Here is a 17,451-nt window from a genome sequence, read left to right as displayed (position 1 = left end):
CACAAAAAACCCGGTGGGAACACTCACGGGTCCCACAGCATGTAGAGAGCAGTTCCCAGCCAAACCGACAGCGCCAGTTAGGTGGGGCAGAATGCAGCATGAGAAGTTGCAAACCCTACACTTTCCCTACCGCTAGTTCTGTCCTCAATAGATTGGATACCTGTCCCTACTCTACCCACTTGCAGATGTGCGCAAACCTACGAGCCAGGGCCCTAAAAAGGCTCTGCCTGACCCAAGATGAGTTACATGAGGTGGCAGCGTCTGAACAGATAACTTCCCCAGTAACCCAATAAACCATAGAGGGGTCATGTTTCTCCTGACTCCCTCTCCAACTGCAGCGCCATTCTGGAAGAGCGTCACCTTCAGTGGAGAAAGTAAACTGTGCCTGCCTACACGCTGAAAATGCCCCGCAGTTACAGCACCATTGTCGGCAAAAATGGGTTTAAAATAGGCGGTGAGGAGGCGTCATATAGCTTCCTCGGCATCTGTCAGTAGCCTCTGGTGTGAGATCTGAACATGGAGTGGGGCATTAGAGGCAAGAGAGATTTAGATGCATGTCTAAATCTTGAGATTTCAAACACTTTGTGATACTTATATAAATAATTTGAATACTTTTTGTCAAAAAACCCACATGGGCCATTTTAAGTAACGTCTTGTGTGGACATGGGGGCTTATACCTTGCTCTGCTTTGGGTTTTTTCATGCCATTGCTGAACACCTTCTAAAAAAAATCTAAAAGACTTGAAAAACTAAAATTTACCTACTTTTAATTGAGTGGACGAGGGTTAAAACTCTATTTACGTTTTTTTACTACCTTTATGGCCCCATTTTCACTAGGACAGGAAGTGAGAGAAAAACTTCAATAGTGACACAGAGTAAAAAAAAAAAATACTCCTTTTTAGTAAAGTGTTATAGGTTTGTCACCCTTATTTCCCATCTTGGTGAAAACTTTGTCACCTGGACAAGTAATTAGGAGAAATCTAATCAATGAAGCCTCTGACAGCAATACAAAACTGGCATGAAGATACTGAGAAGTTTCCACCAGATCTTCATGAATATTGTACCACTCATCAATATAGAGGTTTACTACTGTATATAGCCCCTGATAGGAGTGCCTAGCCTAATATGTGATCTTGACTTGTAAGCATTGATACTTTACTTGTAGATGCAGACATGAGTTTATTGATGTTCACCAGCTTTCCAGCTCTGGCCAGGGCATAAGAAGTCATGGCGATGGAATATGGTTTTTTGATATTTGCATACTGTTGCAAGATGTAGTCTATAGCTTTGTCAATGCTGGGTCGTAGGTTCTGTGGAACAAAATAATAGATTGACATTAGGCTTATTTGCGAATGTTTTAGAAATTATCGCTGCAATGTTATTATTGTAAGATAGATAAAATAATGGGATATACAGTATATTTATTATTTTCTTTTTCACCTAAACTTCTTCAGGCCTGTCCATTCTGCTTTTCATCCTTCCTTTCAAGAGTTTTCTGGCTTATCTTATCCGTCTGTCTACTAATCCAACTTTCTATCTATTTTCTGCTATACATGTCCATGTATCAATCAATCCATCTATTCTACAGCCATCTGTCTCTATATTTCAATCTGCTCTTCTAGCAATCTGTTTGCCATTATAGCCATTCATCATTTTTTCATCCATTCTTATTTGTTTATCTGTCTATCAATCCATCCACAAATCAGTGCATAAATACACCCATTCATCCATCTTTTCTTCCAAGCAATCTGCAATTATCTATCAGTCCCACTTCCTGCATATCCATTTATTGGCCTGCCTATCTGCCAATCATTCCAGCTGTCTGAATAGCCATCTATTTGCCCATCCATCTGTCAACCAGTCCAACTACCTGTATATCTGTTCATTTGGCCATCCATCCACCAAACAGTCAAGCTGCCTGTACATCCATCCATATCTTCCCAACCCATAATTTCCAACTGCCCTTACAGTTTGTCTGAACCCAAAATTATGTTTTACATTGAGCAGAGAAGGAATAAAACCCCTGTTGGATTTTTATTTCTGTCTGTGTCCTCACTGTGGAGCAAACAGAAATAGGGTCTAAGGCCGCGTACACACGGGCGGACTGTTCGCCCAACTTTGTCCGCTGAACAGTGTTTGGGCGGATAATCCGCTCGTGTGTGGGCTTTCAGCGGACAGTTTCAGCGGACAGTTGGACGGACAAGGTTTTTCGGAATTTCCGAAAAACTGTCCGCTGAAACCTTGTTTCAGCGAACAGTCCGCCCGTGTGTAGGCTTGTTCGTCAAACAAAGTTGCGCGCATGCTCAGAAAGGATTTTCACGCCGAAAGCTATAATGCAGTGTATAGGACGTCGTATTTTTCGTCCCGTCGTACGTGCCGTTCACGTCATCGCGCACGGTTTCAGCAAACTGTTCGTCCGTCGTGTGTGGCCATGTCCGTCCATGCTAAGTTTGAGTGGACTGTTTGCCGAAACTGTTGGACGGACAAAGTTGGGCGAACAGTCCGCGCGTGTGTACGCGGCCTAAGAGGGGATGTCCTCTAACTCTAAAGGCAATTCTCTCCCAAGGGGACATAGGCACTAAAAAAAAATGCTGATGGTTTTTGATCATTCCCTACTCCATTCAAAACAAACACAAAAAAAGTTTAGATGTCCAGTTATAGAATATTATAGATATGAGGGATAAATATAGAATATTCATCCCTCAGTTCCCTGAGCAGCGTAATATAACATATACAGTATAAATAAATAAAACATAAATGGGGTAAGAAACAGGGCACTCAGGAGATTATTCAACTACTTACATTTACATGTCCAGTACAGGTTTCCTCACTGTCCAGCATAGCGATAAGGACAAATGCAGTGAGTGTAGAGTCTAGTTCAACAGCTCCTATTAGGATACCACCCTGTACAAAAAAAAACATACTTTATTATTAAAAGTAGAGGTTCCATGGCTATAATGCACTACTATCTGTACATAGTTACCAGTTTTAGGACAGTTTAGATACTTGCTTTGACATGTTCGGGCTTATTCGGTAGAACAGAGCCAAGTGTAATATTGGTGTAAGGTTGGTATAACTCACCATCAGAATTCAGATTGATGAAGTCAAATTAGTTGGAAGTACTTTCCACATTTTTATTATTAAGCAAGTCAGAAGGAACTAATATCGAATTGACGGGCAGAAAGGCCTAAACCAGCAGAATTCCCTGAAATCTTTCTTACTACACTAATGGGCCTCACTGATCTTCCACTGATATTGTGGTTGAAAGGGAGCACTACATTCCCCTTATTATCACCATCCCAGGAGGCCTTTTTTTATCTGGCTAGTCAACTACAGGAATTGAGATATGATTTTCACTGCTTGTACAGGCTTAACCTATGAAAATGCCAAAATCTCATTGCTTCCAGATTAATCTACAGAAATTCTACAAAGCAGGAGATGTTTCACAGAGGTCAGGAAACATCTCTGGAACAAAGGCATTAGGTATAATCTCATTTATCCTTTGTATCTTGAAAGGAGAAACAACCCAATTTTTTTTAAAACAATATGATAACCAGGGTGATTGGCGCTACCTACAAATAAAACTCCTTATATGTATGTATATCAATATATAATTCTGAATATATCATGTATTCATCTAGAAGAATATATATATAATAAAGGGAGGCATAACCCCAAAAAAACTACCAATCTGCAATTTGAAATTCGCAAACTACTCAGAATTCCCAAAAAGACAACAAAGTTCCTACTAAAGATAAGTTCCTGGGATTAACAAATAATTCCAATAAGCAACAGAAGAGGAAAAAACGAAAACCAGACAACAAACTAGAAACCAAAAAGAATTTTTTGTATCTGTATCGCTAAGAGACAGTATTCCCTAAAATCGCATAAATGCCAAAGTGTGGTTTGAGTAGGCAAATTCCCAGTAAGAGGCGTATGTAAATGTGCTAGTGAGCTTATAATCCCAAACATGCAAACTGTAAGTGTAAAACGCTAATATAAATACATATGCAAGAATTTTTTGCCTAAAGTCGCATTATCGCCAAGATGTGCAAAAAACCAAATAGAAGGTGTATATAAATGTGCTTAGTAAAATTAAAATTCCCAATACAAAATTCAGATTATACAACCTATGCATGCAATATGCTAGTATAAGCATATATATATGAAAAAACAAAAATATATTGATAGTATATAGAAATTAAATCAAAAATATATATCAAAAAAGTGCAACTGAAAAAACAAAGGACAAAAAAATATGTGTACAAAAAAGAGGAAAGAATATATATATAAAAAATATATATATATAAAAAAGCAAAAGGTCTCTTAAAAAACAATAAATAACAAAAAATACAAAAATAGTGTCCAAATTCCCAAAAAAATCTCTTCAACAGTGCAATTACAAAAAGTTCAAAAGATGTGACTAAAGTGCTCCTCGTGCAATCTCCAACGTGACTTCTGTGTTCCCCCACAAGGTCCCCCACTCACCAGAAGAATAAACCCCTGCAGGGGGTAATTCGCCTTGGAACCAAAGTCTACCGATAGTCAGCTCTTCATTCGCATCCAGAGAGAGTTTTTTCAGTTCCTGCTGATGTCCGGCTCCTCAATCGCAACCAAGGGGGAGATTTCCTCATAGGAAAAAAATTGTAGTCTCCATAGTGTGATTTGTATAAAAAATCAATTTATTGCCACAAAAATATAAACAAATAAAAACATAAAAAATGATAAAACGAAAAAGACAATTCTCATATGTTGAGACAAGATGTGGAACCACAGTCCATTAAAAAACCTTTCCAGCCTCCATATATGAATGATAACGTTCCAGGAAAAAAGGTAAAAAATCCTAGAACAGGGCTGAGAGAAAGGTAATAACCATACGCTAATGGTACTTTATCCCAGATAACACAAAGGACTAGATACCAAAAAAATATATATAATGGTAATGTCCCAGGCTATAACCTGTTGTCTAGAGTCACTCCAGTGTTTGTAAGTCCCCCAGGGATAGAGCCCTTCTAGCGCGAAAAAATACTCACGACGGAGTTACGCCTATTACGTCAGTTCCGTTCGTTGGAGCGCAGTTGGAGTGCAAGCCGTAGCTGCGTGTCCACCGGGCGGCTTCCACGTTCGGATTATTATTATTATTTTTTCGCGTTAGAAGGGCTCTATCCCTGGGGGACTTACAAACACTGGAGTGACTCTAGACAACAGGTTATAGCCTGGGACATTACCATTATATATATTTTTTTGGTGTCTAGTCCTTTGTGTTATCTGGGATAAAGTACCATTAGCGTATGGTTATTACCTTTCTCTCAGCCCTGTTCTAGGATTTTTTACCTTTTTTCCTGGAACGTTATCATTCATATATGGAGGCTGGAAAGGTTTTTTAATGGACTGTGGTTCCACATCTTGTCTCAACATATGAGAATTGTCTTTTTCGTTTTATCATTTTTTATGTTTTTATTTGTTTATATTTTTGTGGCAATAAATTGATTTTTTATACAAATCACACTATGGAGACTACAATTTTTTTCCTATGAGGAAATCTCCCCCTTGGTTGCGATTGAGGAGCCGGACATCAGCAGGAACTGAAAAAACTCTCTCTGGATGCGAATGAAGAGCTGACTATCGGTAGACTTTGATTCCAAGGCGAATTACCCCTGCAGGGGTTTATTCTTCTGGTGAGTGGGGGACCTTGTGGGGGAACACAGAAGTCACGTTGGAGATTGCACGAGGAGCACTTTAGTCACATCTTTTGAACTTTTTGTAATTGCACTGTTGAAGAGATTTTTTTTGGGAATTTGGACACTATTTTTGTATTTTTTGTTATTTATTGTTTTTTAAGAGACCTTTTGCTTTTTTATATATATATATTTTTTATATATATATTCTTTCCTCTTTTTTGTACACATATTTTTTTGTCCTTTGTTTTTTCAGTTGCACTTTTTTGATATATATTTTTGATTTAATTTCTATATACTATCAATATATTTTTGTTTTTTCATATATATATGCTTATACTAGCATATTGCATGCATAGGTTGTATAATCTGAATTTTGTATTGGGAATTTTAATTTTACTAAGCACATTTATATACACCTTCTATTTGGTTTTTTGCACATCTTGGCGATAATGCGACTTTAGGCAAAAAATTCTTGCATATGTATTTATATTAGCGTTTTACACTTACAGTTTGCATGTTTGGGATTATAAGCTCACTAGCACATTTACATACGCCTCTTACTGGGAATTTGCCTACTCAAACCACACTTTGGCATTTATGCGATTTTAGGGAATACTGTCTCTTAGCGATACAGATACAAAAAATTCTTTTTGGTTTCTAGTTTGTTGTCTGGTTTTCGTTTTTTCCTCTTCTGTTGCTTATTGGAATTATTTGTTAATCCCAGGAACTTATCTTTAGTAGGAACTTTGTTGTCTTTTTGGGAATTCTGAGTAGTTTGCGAATTTCAAATTGCAGATTGGTAGTTTTTTTGGGGTTATGCCTCCCTTTATTATATATATATTCTTCTAGATGAATACATGATATATTCAGAATTATATATTGATATACATACATATAAGGAGTTTTATTTGTAGGTAGCGCCAATCACCCTGGTTATCATATTGTTTTATTTTTTGGAGGAAACACCTTTTGGAGTTTCTTTCTTTTGTGGGTGGCAGCAACCTAATGATATAACTAGTATTTAGCCGTAGCTACTGTTATTACTATCCTCTCCTACTTCCCACTGTTGTCGAGCGCGGTTTTTTCCTTTATTTTTAACCCAATTTTTTTGTTTACAAATGTTTTTATTAGGGTATAACATAAAAGCAGGGTGTACAGGCACCGAGAGGACAATAAGTACATTCGGGAGATAGGATAAAACAGCTAACATGTACATCTCTCAAGTTGCCTATTAATAGAGTATTGAAATAAGTCATCCAAATAATTGGGGAGGAAAATAAACATAGAAAAAAAATACAAAGAAAACTAAAAACCGTGACATTGCCGCAATGCAAATGTAGGGGTTGCAATACCATGCAACCAGAATACAGATTACAGCAGCATAATGTGACCGTCAAGGTAAATATCATAAATGTCTACTGTAGAAGTTATTTCAAACAATCTTAATCCATCTGGGCATCAGAACCAGGGATCAAGGGATCTTCAAGTCCTGTGCTAGGTAGGTGGGCTGTCCACATGCCCCATTTGCGATCAAAGATGTGCATGGAGTCCAGGAGAGTATGGTGTATCCTTCCCATCAATCTATTGGACTCTATGCGAAGGAACACCTGCGACCATGACACTGAGGAGCGCCTCCAGTTCAGCACAACTTCCCATTATGCCGCGTACACACAATCAAATAATCCGGTGGAAAAGTCCGGCGGACTTGAGTCCCCCCGTGTGTAGGCTCCGACTGACTTTTTTTACCCAAAAGTCCGGCGGACTTAGAAAGTAGTTTTGCACTCCAATCTCTCCGTCGGACTCGCATTTCGGCGGACAATCCGGCCGTGTGTGTGCCAGTTCGCCGTACTTTTGAAATGAACAGACTTTTCCCGCCCGGAGAAAAGTCTGCTAATTTTGAGCGCGTCTCCAGGTAGCCGGGGCCAGTGAAGGAGGCGACACTGGCCCAGTCACCTGGTATGGACTTAAAGGGGAATCCCTACGCCGAAAAATCGGCGTGGGAGTCCCCCCCAGGTCCACATCAGACCCTTATCCGAGCACGCAGCCCGACCGGTCAGGAAAGGGGATGGGGACGAGCGACCCCCCCCCCCCGAGCCGTACCAGGCCACGTGCCCTCAACATGGGGGGTGCCTTGGGTAAAGGGGGGGCCACGCGGCCCCCCCACCCCAAAGCACCTTGTCCCCATGTTGATGAGGACAAGGGCCTCTTCCCGACAACCCTGGCCGTTGGTTGTCGGGGTCTGCGGGCGGGGGGGCTTTTTGGAATCCGGGAGCCGTCTTTAATAAGGGGACCCCCGGATACTGGCCCCCCACCCTATGTGAATGAGTAGGGGGTACAATGTACCCCTACCCATTCACCTGTGGAAAAAAGTAAAAATAAAACACAACACACAAGGGTTAAAATAGTTTATTGCACAGCTCCGGGGGTCTTCTGTCCATCTTCGGGGGTCTTCTCGCTGGACTCCTCCGCTATCTTCTGCTAGGTCTTTTACTAGTGGAGGAGCCCGGCTTTCTTCTTCGCCGCCACCCTCTTCTTCCGACTTCTGGGGTCGTGTCCCCCTCTTCGGGGGTCTTGTCCCCCTTTTCGGTCTTCTGTCGCCGCTGTCGCCGTCTTCTGTTCTTCTTTTCTTCTCTTCTTCTCTTCAGATGTTGCCTCGTCACTCTCTCCGCTCACAATGACGGGGACGCGGCGGGCGGGGACTTATATAGGGACATCGCCGGATGATGTCCCCACCCATTATGATGTCACAGTCCCAGCATCCTCCGAAGAGGGGGACAAGACCCCCGAAGTCGGAAGAAGAGGGCGGCGGCGAAGAAGAAAGCCGGGCTCCTCCGCTAGCAAAAGAGCTAGCAGAAGATATCGGAGGAGTCCGACGAGAAGACCCCCGAAGATGGACAGAAGACCCCCGGAGCTGTGCAATAAACAATTTTAAGCCTTTTGTGTTGTGTTTTTTTTTACTTTTTTCACAGGTGAATGGGTAGGGGTACATTGTACCCCATACTCATTCACATAGGGTGGGGGGCAGGTATCTGGGGGCCCCCTTATTAAAGGGGGCTCCCGGATTCCAATAAGCCCCCCGCCCACAGACCCCGACAACCAACGGCCAGGGTTGTCGGGAGGAGGCCCTTGTCCTCATCAACATGGGGACAAGGTGCTTTGGGGTGGGGATGCCGTGAACACGTCCGTCTAGTGACGAAACGCGTAGGAAGGTACGGCGTGTTTACGTCACCGCGTTTATGCAAAGACCCGGACGTGCGGGCGGCAGCCAAGAGCTGGTAGGCTCGGTATTGAAAAACTTTTTATTTTTCTTCATGCATGTGAGTGTATTGATTTAACTTCTATTATTTAAATAAATAAGGGTTTTTTTTACGCTATGGGAGCTCTTTCTGCTTTATTTATATGAATTGTGGCACTTTCGCTTCACCAACTGGTATCTGCATTGAGGATATTCCGCTGCGGTTCCTGTGATGGTTCAGCCAGATCTCTGATCTATGTGCTCTTTTGATCTCAGGTAACACTGAGATCTCAAGTTCCAGTAAGCGGTCCCCCCTTCTCTTCCTATCGGAGGAGGTGTTTCCTTTGGATTACTCTTTACACGAAAGGGATGTGGATGTCATTTTTTTAAAAAAAAATTAAATTAACTAATATCACTTGCTGATCAACCTTTGGGATTTCAATGGACTATTTTCTTCTTTTTATGTTTCACTTTATATTGTATTCACTTTCCATTTGAGTTTTTTGGAGACTACGAATTTAGAAGTGTGATTATATGAGGGCACATATATTAATTTTGGTGTCTTTCACTTTGCTGCATCTGCAGATTTTGGTTCAGTTTGACCACATGAGATCTTTACGTTATAGGTGATCATTCTTGTAAGATAATAATTTTTTTTATCATATGATTTATATGTTTAATTATATTATTTATCATTTTTTTCAAATTTTTCACTGTTCGCTGACTCGAACTCGAAGCTCATCCCTAGCTCCAACTTTGGACACTCTCCAAATGTATAGAATTAGGACTGCAGTGTACTAGGTGTTGTGGTGTGGCCTCTGCAACTTATGCATGTATTTGAAAATGTGTGCAAACTAAACTCCTTGTTGTTAGCGTGAACTCTTAGACAGGGTTAATTCAGTTTGTTGCAGACTGGCTAGCAGTGGTGGCTGGTGTTTTTTTTTTTTTTTTATGGGGGCTGCAAACAACCCCCCCAGGCCACTGGTGGAACGGCACTAGCACAACTGCCCCTACCTCTCCCCCCCATGGTGCGGAACTAACACCCCCAGCAAACCCCCCACCTGCTATCGGTCAGTCCTTACCCTGGATACGGGCTGTGAGAGCAGCGGTCGGGGCTTTATGGAGTGCAGAACTGATGCGGCCACCTTCCAACACGGTCGCCCCTGTCACTAAGCATGGCGGGTTTGGGGAAAGCTGCTCCGTGTCCTTTCCTGGAGCAGCTTTTGCAGTGCATCTCCTCTCTGCTCCTCCCAGCACTAGGCACCCTATAGAATCGCCTGACATTTTGGCCAATTGAGAAACGGGTTTCATACCTGCGGAGGATCAGTGTTTCAACAGCGAATGTTCATTTGCTGTTGCAACACACCTGGGTGGGATGGGAGCACATTTTCTGCGACCCGAGCGAACCCTATTTTAAAGCCTATTAGAACCTCTGGCACTAATCAGGTGCTTAAAAAAAAAAAAACGTGGATGCTGCAATTAATGCGCCCGGTGCCCTGAAAGGGGCCAGGCGCATAAATAGGGGGTAGCTGCGGCACCCTTGGATATAGGGGGTGGCGTGGAGAGAGGAGGCGGCATCCACTGCTGGCTAGTAAGTGAGCTTTCAATTTTTGTTTGTTGTTTTCTCCTGTATTGTGGTCTAAAGTCACCATCCCCTGTCTATCTACAAGGACCACAATTAGGGTCTGGAGGGTTGGACTCAATTGGGAATAACAAGCCTCTGGTACTCTTTCTCCATTTACTGCACTTTGGAATAACCCATCTTCACCAAACTTCTACACAATCCCGGATCCACATAGAAGGGAAAAATTAAAATTAAAACCATAGCAAATGTTGTAGAAGATCGCTTTAAACCATTGATGCCTAAGGTATGTTTAAGGTACAATCCCCCCCCCCGTATTATTGATTTAGATATGTACAGCCTTTGCAGGCGTGTAATAAGAGTTTTATGATGCCTCAGCTGGGAGGGTTATGCCACGTACACACGATCAAACTATCCGGCAGAAAAGTCCAGCGGACCAGAGTCTGCCGGACAATCCGCCCATGTGTGGGCTGTGGCGGACTTTTTTTTCCCAAAAAGTCCGGCAGACTTAGAAAGTAGTTTTGACTCAAAAACCGTCCGCTGGACTGCGAGTCCGGCAGACAATTCGCCCGTGAGTGTGTTAGTCCGCCATACTTTTGAAAAGAAGGGACTTTCCCCGCACACGGAGGAAAGTCTATTCATTTTGAACGCGGCTCCAGGTAACCGGGACTAGCGAAGGAAGACCAGCAGACCAGCAGACCTGCTATCTAGCAGAAGATAGCGGAGGAGTCCGGCGAGAAGACCCCCTTGTGTGTTGTGTTTTTTTTACATTTTTTTCACAGGTGAATGGATAGGGGTACATTGTACCCCATACTCATTCACATAGGGTGGGGGGGCTGGTATCTGGGGGCTGCCTTATTAAAGGGGCTCCCAGATTCCAATAAGCCCCCTGCCCACAGACCCTGACAACCAATGGCCAGGGTTGTCGGGAAGAGGCCCTTGTCCTCATCAACATGGGGACAAGGTGCTTTGGGGTGGGTTTCCCCAAAGCACCCCCCCCCCATGTTGAGGGAACGTGGCCTGGTATGGCTCAGGAGGGTGGTGCGCTCGCTCGTCCCCACCCCCTTTCCTGACCGGTCGGGCTGCATGCTCGGATAAGGGTCTGATATGGACTTTGGGGGGACCCCACGCTGTTTTTTAGGCATAGGGCTTCCCCTTTAAGTCCATACCAGGTGACGGGGTCAGTGACGTGTCAATCTCGCCACCGTAGGCGGCGACATTGACTTCCTTCGCTAGTCCCGGTTACCTGGAGCCGCGTTCAAAATGAACTGACTTTTTTCCGTGTGGGCGAGTCCGTTCATTTCAAAAGTACGGTGGACTCCCGCCATAGTCCAGTGGACCTAGTCCACTGGAAAAGTCCGGTCGTGTGTGGGCAGGTCCGCTTGTTCAGAAAGTCAGGCGGACTTTCCGGCGGTTTGTCCACCAGACTAAGTCTGCCGTATAGTTTTAGTGTGTTATTTGTGTTTTTTGGTTCTTTCTTGGCAGCTTTGTGACCCACTGGTTCTGTGTGTTTTAAAAGGGACAGGGGTTTAGCCCCAAGAGCAATCGCTGCTGTTAGCTGTTCATTGCTTTTGTTTGTGGTACCATTTCCAGAGTCCATCCTGCTAGCCTGCTGAATTATGCCAAGAGTGGAGTGCCTACCAGTGAACATCTGACTTCAGTAGCCTTCTACAGCATAGGGGGATTGCTGGGACCTGCAGTCTGCCCTGAAGATGCCAATCCTGGACACTACCACCATGGACTCAACCAGTTATGAACCATGGACTCAACCATTCAGGACTGTTATGCCGCATTATTTAAAGCGGAGCTCCACCCAAAAGAAGTTCCACTTTAGGGCCAACTCCCCTTTTCCCCAAATGGCACTTTTTTGGGGGGGGAGGGGGAGCGGTAACTGCTTTTGACAGGTACCTGCTTCAACTTCTGGTTGGATGGCATAAGCGATCTGGCCGGCAGTTCTCCTCTCCCCCTCCCTCCCCGCAGTCATCTTGGACACATCACAGGTCCCATAAGACTGCGAGACCATTCACAATGTGCAGTACAGCTCATGCAAGCCGTCACAGCCAGGTGTCCACAGTTAAGAGGCCAGCGCGGGCGAGAGAAGACGGTGGGAACAGACAGCTCGGGTGAGCACATCGCTGGATCCTGAGACAGGTGAGTGACTGTTTATTAAAAGTCAGCAGCTACAGTTTTTGTACCTGTTGACTTTTTATTAACACAAAAATGGCTGGAGCTCCTCTTTAAGTAATGCTTTTGAAACTTTGTCCTTGCCTGGTCTGAAGTTACCCAAGGGGTGTAATGCAAGTAAGCAGTACATAGCCTACATAGCCTTGGGTCAGTTAAGCACATTGGAGTGTGAAGACAGCTTTGTAATGTGAATACATAAGTGGTTACCAAGGATAACAAAGGTTTCTCTAGCATCCTGTTGTAAGTGTGTACATGTGACAGGTAAAGCCTCTTACTGGAGGAGTTGTTATCAGCACTCTCTCTGAGGTCCGTCTCCCATAGCAATAGGTGCAGATCAGCACCAAAGGGGTTCTGAGCACAAGTACAGAAGAGGGAGAGTTAAGTAAGTTCATGTATGGAATCCATGCTAAGTGCACGAGGGGACCCCATTCCGTTACCAGGAGTAAGGTAGCGGAGATACGGTGGACAGGTAGCGAGGACAAGCACTCTGAGTGTTCCTCCTAAATGCAACTGTGATCGTGGTGGTGTAAATTACAATTAAGAGAGTGTACTAGCGATCAGATATCTGTTCAAGTAATGTACTCCATATGTAAGGCAGTGACCCTATCCAGAGTCCCTAGCGTAGCCCAGAAGAACCCACCCCAGAGTAGTCTTATGTGACCCACGCTTGGTGCCCAAGGAGGAGGAGAACATGAAGGGAGTGTCACCTACCTATACCCTACCCTTACAGGCCATTAGCAGTCAATTTCTTTAACAACAGAAGAACTTTATCTGCTTTTCTCTGGAAACTCTGCTCAGGGCGGGCCTGCCTCATCTCTCTATCAATGTATTATCTGGACCATGATCTTGGATTTAAGCAACCTTAAACAAAAAATGGCATATCTACATATTGGACCTGGATGAGGAGGACCGGTCCGAGGTCTGGGATATGCCTTTCAAACAATAAGTGTCAGTCAGAGGTAAATTGGTACAACCTATAACCTATAACTGGCCTTAACAGCAAGGAGCACATGGAAGGGCGATGCATGTGAAACAAAAACAAAGAAAAATTCACAGCTCAACTTACCGAACTAGCCTGCAACAAACCGAATTGTCTTGTCTAACAGTGCATGTTAAAAATAGGGGTTACGTTGGTACACATTTGCAAATACATGCGTAGGCTGCAGAGGCTGTGACAAGGTACCCCAGTATTACCTGCAATCCTAATTCTATAAATGTTGAGAGTCTCCATAGTAGGAGAAAATATATATATATAGTAATGGATGGATTGAGGGCAGGAATGCCTGGAGGAAGTCTACTCCTCCTTAACCACTTTCAGACCGGACCATTTTGCTGGTAAATGACCAGAGGTCTTTTTACACTTTGGCACTGCGCTGCTTTAACTGGTAATTGCGCGGTCATGCAATGTTGTACCCAAACAAAATTTGCGTCCTTTTCTTCCCACAAATAGAGCTTTCTTTTGATGGTATTTGATTGCCTCTGCGATTTTTATTTTTTGCGATATAAACGTAAAAAGACCGCAAATTTTGAAAAAAAATGATATTTTCTACTTTTTGTTATTAGAAAAATCCAATAAACTCAATTTTAGTCATACATTTAGGCCAAAATGTATTCAGCCACATGTCTTTGGTAAAAAAAAAGTCAATAATTGTATATTTATTGGTTTGCGCAAAAGTTGTCACATCTACAAACTAAGGTACGTTTTCTGGAATTTACGCAGCTTTTAGTTTACGACTGCCTATCTCATTTCTTGAGGTGCTAAAATGACAGGGCAGTACAAAACCCCCCCAAATGACCCCATTTTGGAAAGTAGACCCCCTAAGGAAATTGATAAGAGGCATGTTGAGCCCATTGAATATTTTATTTTTTTGCCTCAAGCGATTGAATAATGACAAAAAAAAATTTTTTTTTTTTTTTTTACACAAAGTTGTCACTAAATGATATATTGCTCACACATGCTATGGGCGTATGTGAAATGACACCCCAAAATAAATTCTGCTGCTTCTCCTGAGTACGGGGATACCACATATGTGGGACTTTTTGGGAGCCTAGCCGCGTACAGGGCCCCGAAAACCAAGCACCGCCTTCAGGCTTTCTAAGGGCGTAAATTTTTGATTTCACGCCTCACTACCTATTACAGTTTTGAAGGCCATAAAATGCCAAGATGGCACAAAACCCCCACAAATGACCCCATTTTAGAAAGTAGACACCCCAAGCTATTTGCTGAGAGGCATGTTGAGTCCATGGAATATTTTATATTTTGCCACAAGTTGCGGGAAAATTACAAACTTTTTTTTTTTTTTTTTTTTTTTCACAAAGTTGTCACTAAATGATATATTGCTCATGCATGCCATGGGCATATGTGAAATGACACCCCAAAATAAATTCTGCTGCTTCTCCTGAGTACGGGGATACCACATATGTGGGACTTTTTGGGAGCCTAGCCGCGTACGGGGCCCCGAAAACCAAGCACCGCCTTCAGGCTTTCTAAGGGCGTAATTTTTTGAGTTCACTTCTCACTACCTATTACAGTTTTGAAGGCCATAAAATGCCAAGATGGCACAAAACCCCCACAAATGACCCCATTTTAGAAAGTAGACACCCCAAGCTATTTGCTGAGAGGCATGTTGAGTCCATGGAATATTTTATATTTTACCACAAGTTGCGGGAAAATTACAAACTTTTTTTTTTTTTCACAAAGTTGTCACTAAATGATATATTGCTCACACATGCCATGGGCATATGTGAAATGACACCCCAAAATAAATTCTGCTGCTTCTCCTGAGTACGGGGATACCACATATGTGGGACTTTTTGGGAGCCTAGCCGCGTACGGGGCCCCAAAAACCAAGCACCGCCTTCAGGCTTTCTAAGGGCGTTACAGTTTTGAAGGCCATAAAATGCCAAGATGGCACAAACCCCCCCCCCCCCAAATGACCCCATTTTAGAAAGTAGACACCCCTAAATTTAGGGGTACACTAGTGAGACTAGGTAATAAATGGCGGGTGCCCTGAAACTATAAAAAAATAACTAACCAACCAGCGTCACCTGTAACAGTTATATGGTGATCACTGGTGAAAGGGTTAACTAGGGGGCAATCAGGGGGCTTTATGCGGTAGTATATGGGGGTCCCTGGCGCTATAAAAAGCTGCGGCGAACCTAAATACCTACCTGCCTAACTAGCGTCACCTGTGACACTAATACAGCGATCAGAAAAACGATCGCTTATTAGGCTGGGTTCACACTGGAGCGATGCGGGAACGCCACGAATGCGCGGCGGGTTCCCGCATCGCATGCCTCCCGGCGGCAGTTCACACTGCCCTATGCGAACTGCTGGGAGTGTCAGTGAAATGTTAATGACACCCCCAGATCAGTTCGCATATCGCAGTGCGATCTGCAAACTTGGATCGCATGGTGTGAACACCCATGCGATCCGATTCTGCTGCGGACCAAAAAAAGGGTCCCGTGCGAGTTTGCGGCGGGTGCGGCGGGTGCGACACGAATTCAGCCATACTATCTGTATAGCTGAACTCGAATCGCACAGAGATCGGATGTGATTTGCACTGCAGTGCGGTGCGAATCACATCCGTTCTCATAAACCGCTGCAATGTGAACCCAGCCTTAGTGACACTGGCGACGGGGGGTGATCACGGGGTTAAACCTTTATTGGGGGGGTTAGGGGGGTACCTTAGAACTAAAGGGGGCTAACCCTAACTGCCCTAACAGTTATTAGTCACAAATGACACCTGCCGGGTGATCAGGGGGTTAAACCTTTATTAGGTAATAAATGGCGGGTGCCCTGAAACTATAAAAAAATAACTAACCAACCAGCGTCACCTGTAACAGTTATATGGTGATCACTGGTGAAAGGGTTAACTAGGGGGCAATCAGGGGGCTTTATGCGGTAGTATATGGGGGTCCCTAGCGCTATAAAAAGCTGCGGCGAACCTAAATACCTACCTGCCTAACTAGCGTCACCTGTGACACTAATACGGCGATCAGAAAAATGATCGCTTATTAGGCTGGGTTCACACTGGAGCGATGCGGAAACGCCGCGAATCCGCGGCGGGTTCCCGCATCGCATGCCTCCCGGCGGCAGTTCACACTGCCCTATGCGAACTGCTGGGAGTGTCAGTGAAATGTTACTGACACCCCCAGATCAGTTCGCATATCGCAGTGCGATCTGCAAACTCGGATCGCATGGTGTGAACACCCATGCGATCCGATTCTGCTGCGGGCCAAAAAAAGGGTCCCGTGCGAATTTGCGGCGGGTGCGGCGGGTGTGGCGGGTGCGGCGGGTGCGGCGAATGGCTGAACTCGAATCGCACAGAGATCGGATGTGATTTGCACTGCAGTGCGGTGCGAATCACATTCGTTCTCATAAACCGCTGCAATGTGAACCCAGCCTTAGTGACACTGGCGACGGGGGGTGATCACGGGGTTAAACCTTTATTGGGGGGGTTAGGGGGGTACATTAGAACTAAAGGGGGCTAACCCTAACTGCCCTAACAGTTATTACAGTCACAAATGACACCAATGCAAAAAAAAAAAAAAATAAAAAAAAAATGACATTGGTGTCACTGTGACTGGGGGGCAGGGGTAATTGGGGGGGTGATCGGGGGGTAAAGGGGGGGTGTGAGTGTGCCTGGCATGTTCTACTGTGTGTGGGATGTGTTGGTGCAACTCACTGATCCGCTCTCCTCCGTGTCGGAACGAAAAATACCGACACGGAGGAGAGAATACATCACTTCCTCTCCTGTGTTTACATTA

At 44.0% G+C, this 17,451-nt stretch overlaps 1 protein-coding gene across 1 annotated transcript in view; it reads right to left on the bottom strand.

Annotated features, from left to right (window-relative positions):
* LOC143961248 (venom factor-like) overlaps positions 1-17,451 on the bottom strand; it is a 205,025-nt gene that overhangs the window by 54,372 nt on the left and 133,202 nt on the right. The window contains exons 27-28 of the mRNA XM_077470483.1: positions 2,802-2,903; positions 1,159-1,309 (exon numbers count right to left, since the gene is read on the bottom strand). Coding sequence (XP_077326609.1) covers positions 1,159-1,309; positions 2,802-2,903 — 253 coding nt within the window. The remainder of the gene's footprint in view (positions 1-1,158; positions 1,310-2,801; positions 2,904-17,451) is intronic.

This window comes from Lithobates pipiens, unplaced genomic scaffold (genome assembly GCF_037356315.1).
Source record: "Lithobates pipiens isolate NorthernLeopardFrog02 unplaced genomic scaffold, aLitPip1_a1.2 Scaffold_8, whole genome shotgun sequence".
Classification (NCBI taxonomy): Eukaryota; Metazoa; Chordata; class Amphibia; order Anura; family Ranidae; genus Lithobates; species Lithobates pipiens.
This window is presented reverse-complemented; position numbering and strand designations above follow the sequence as displayed.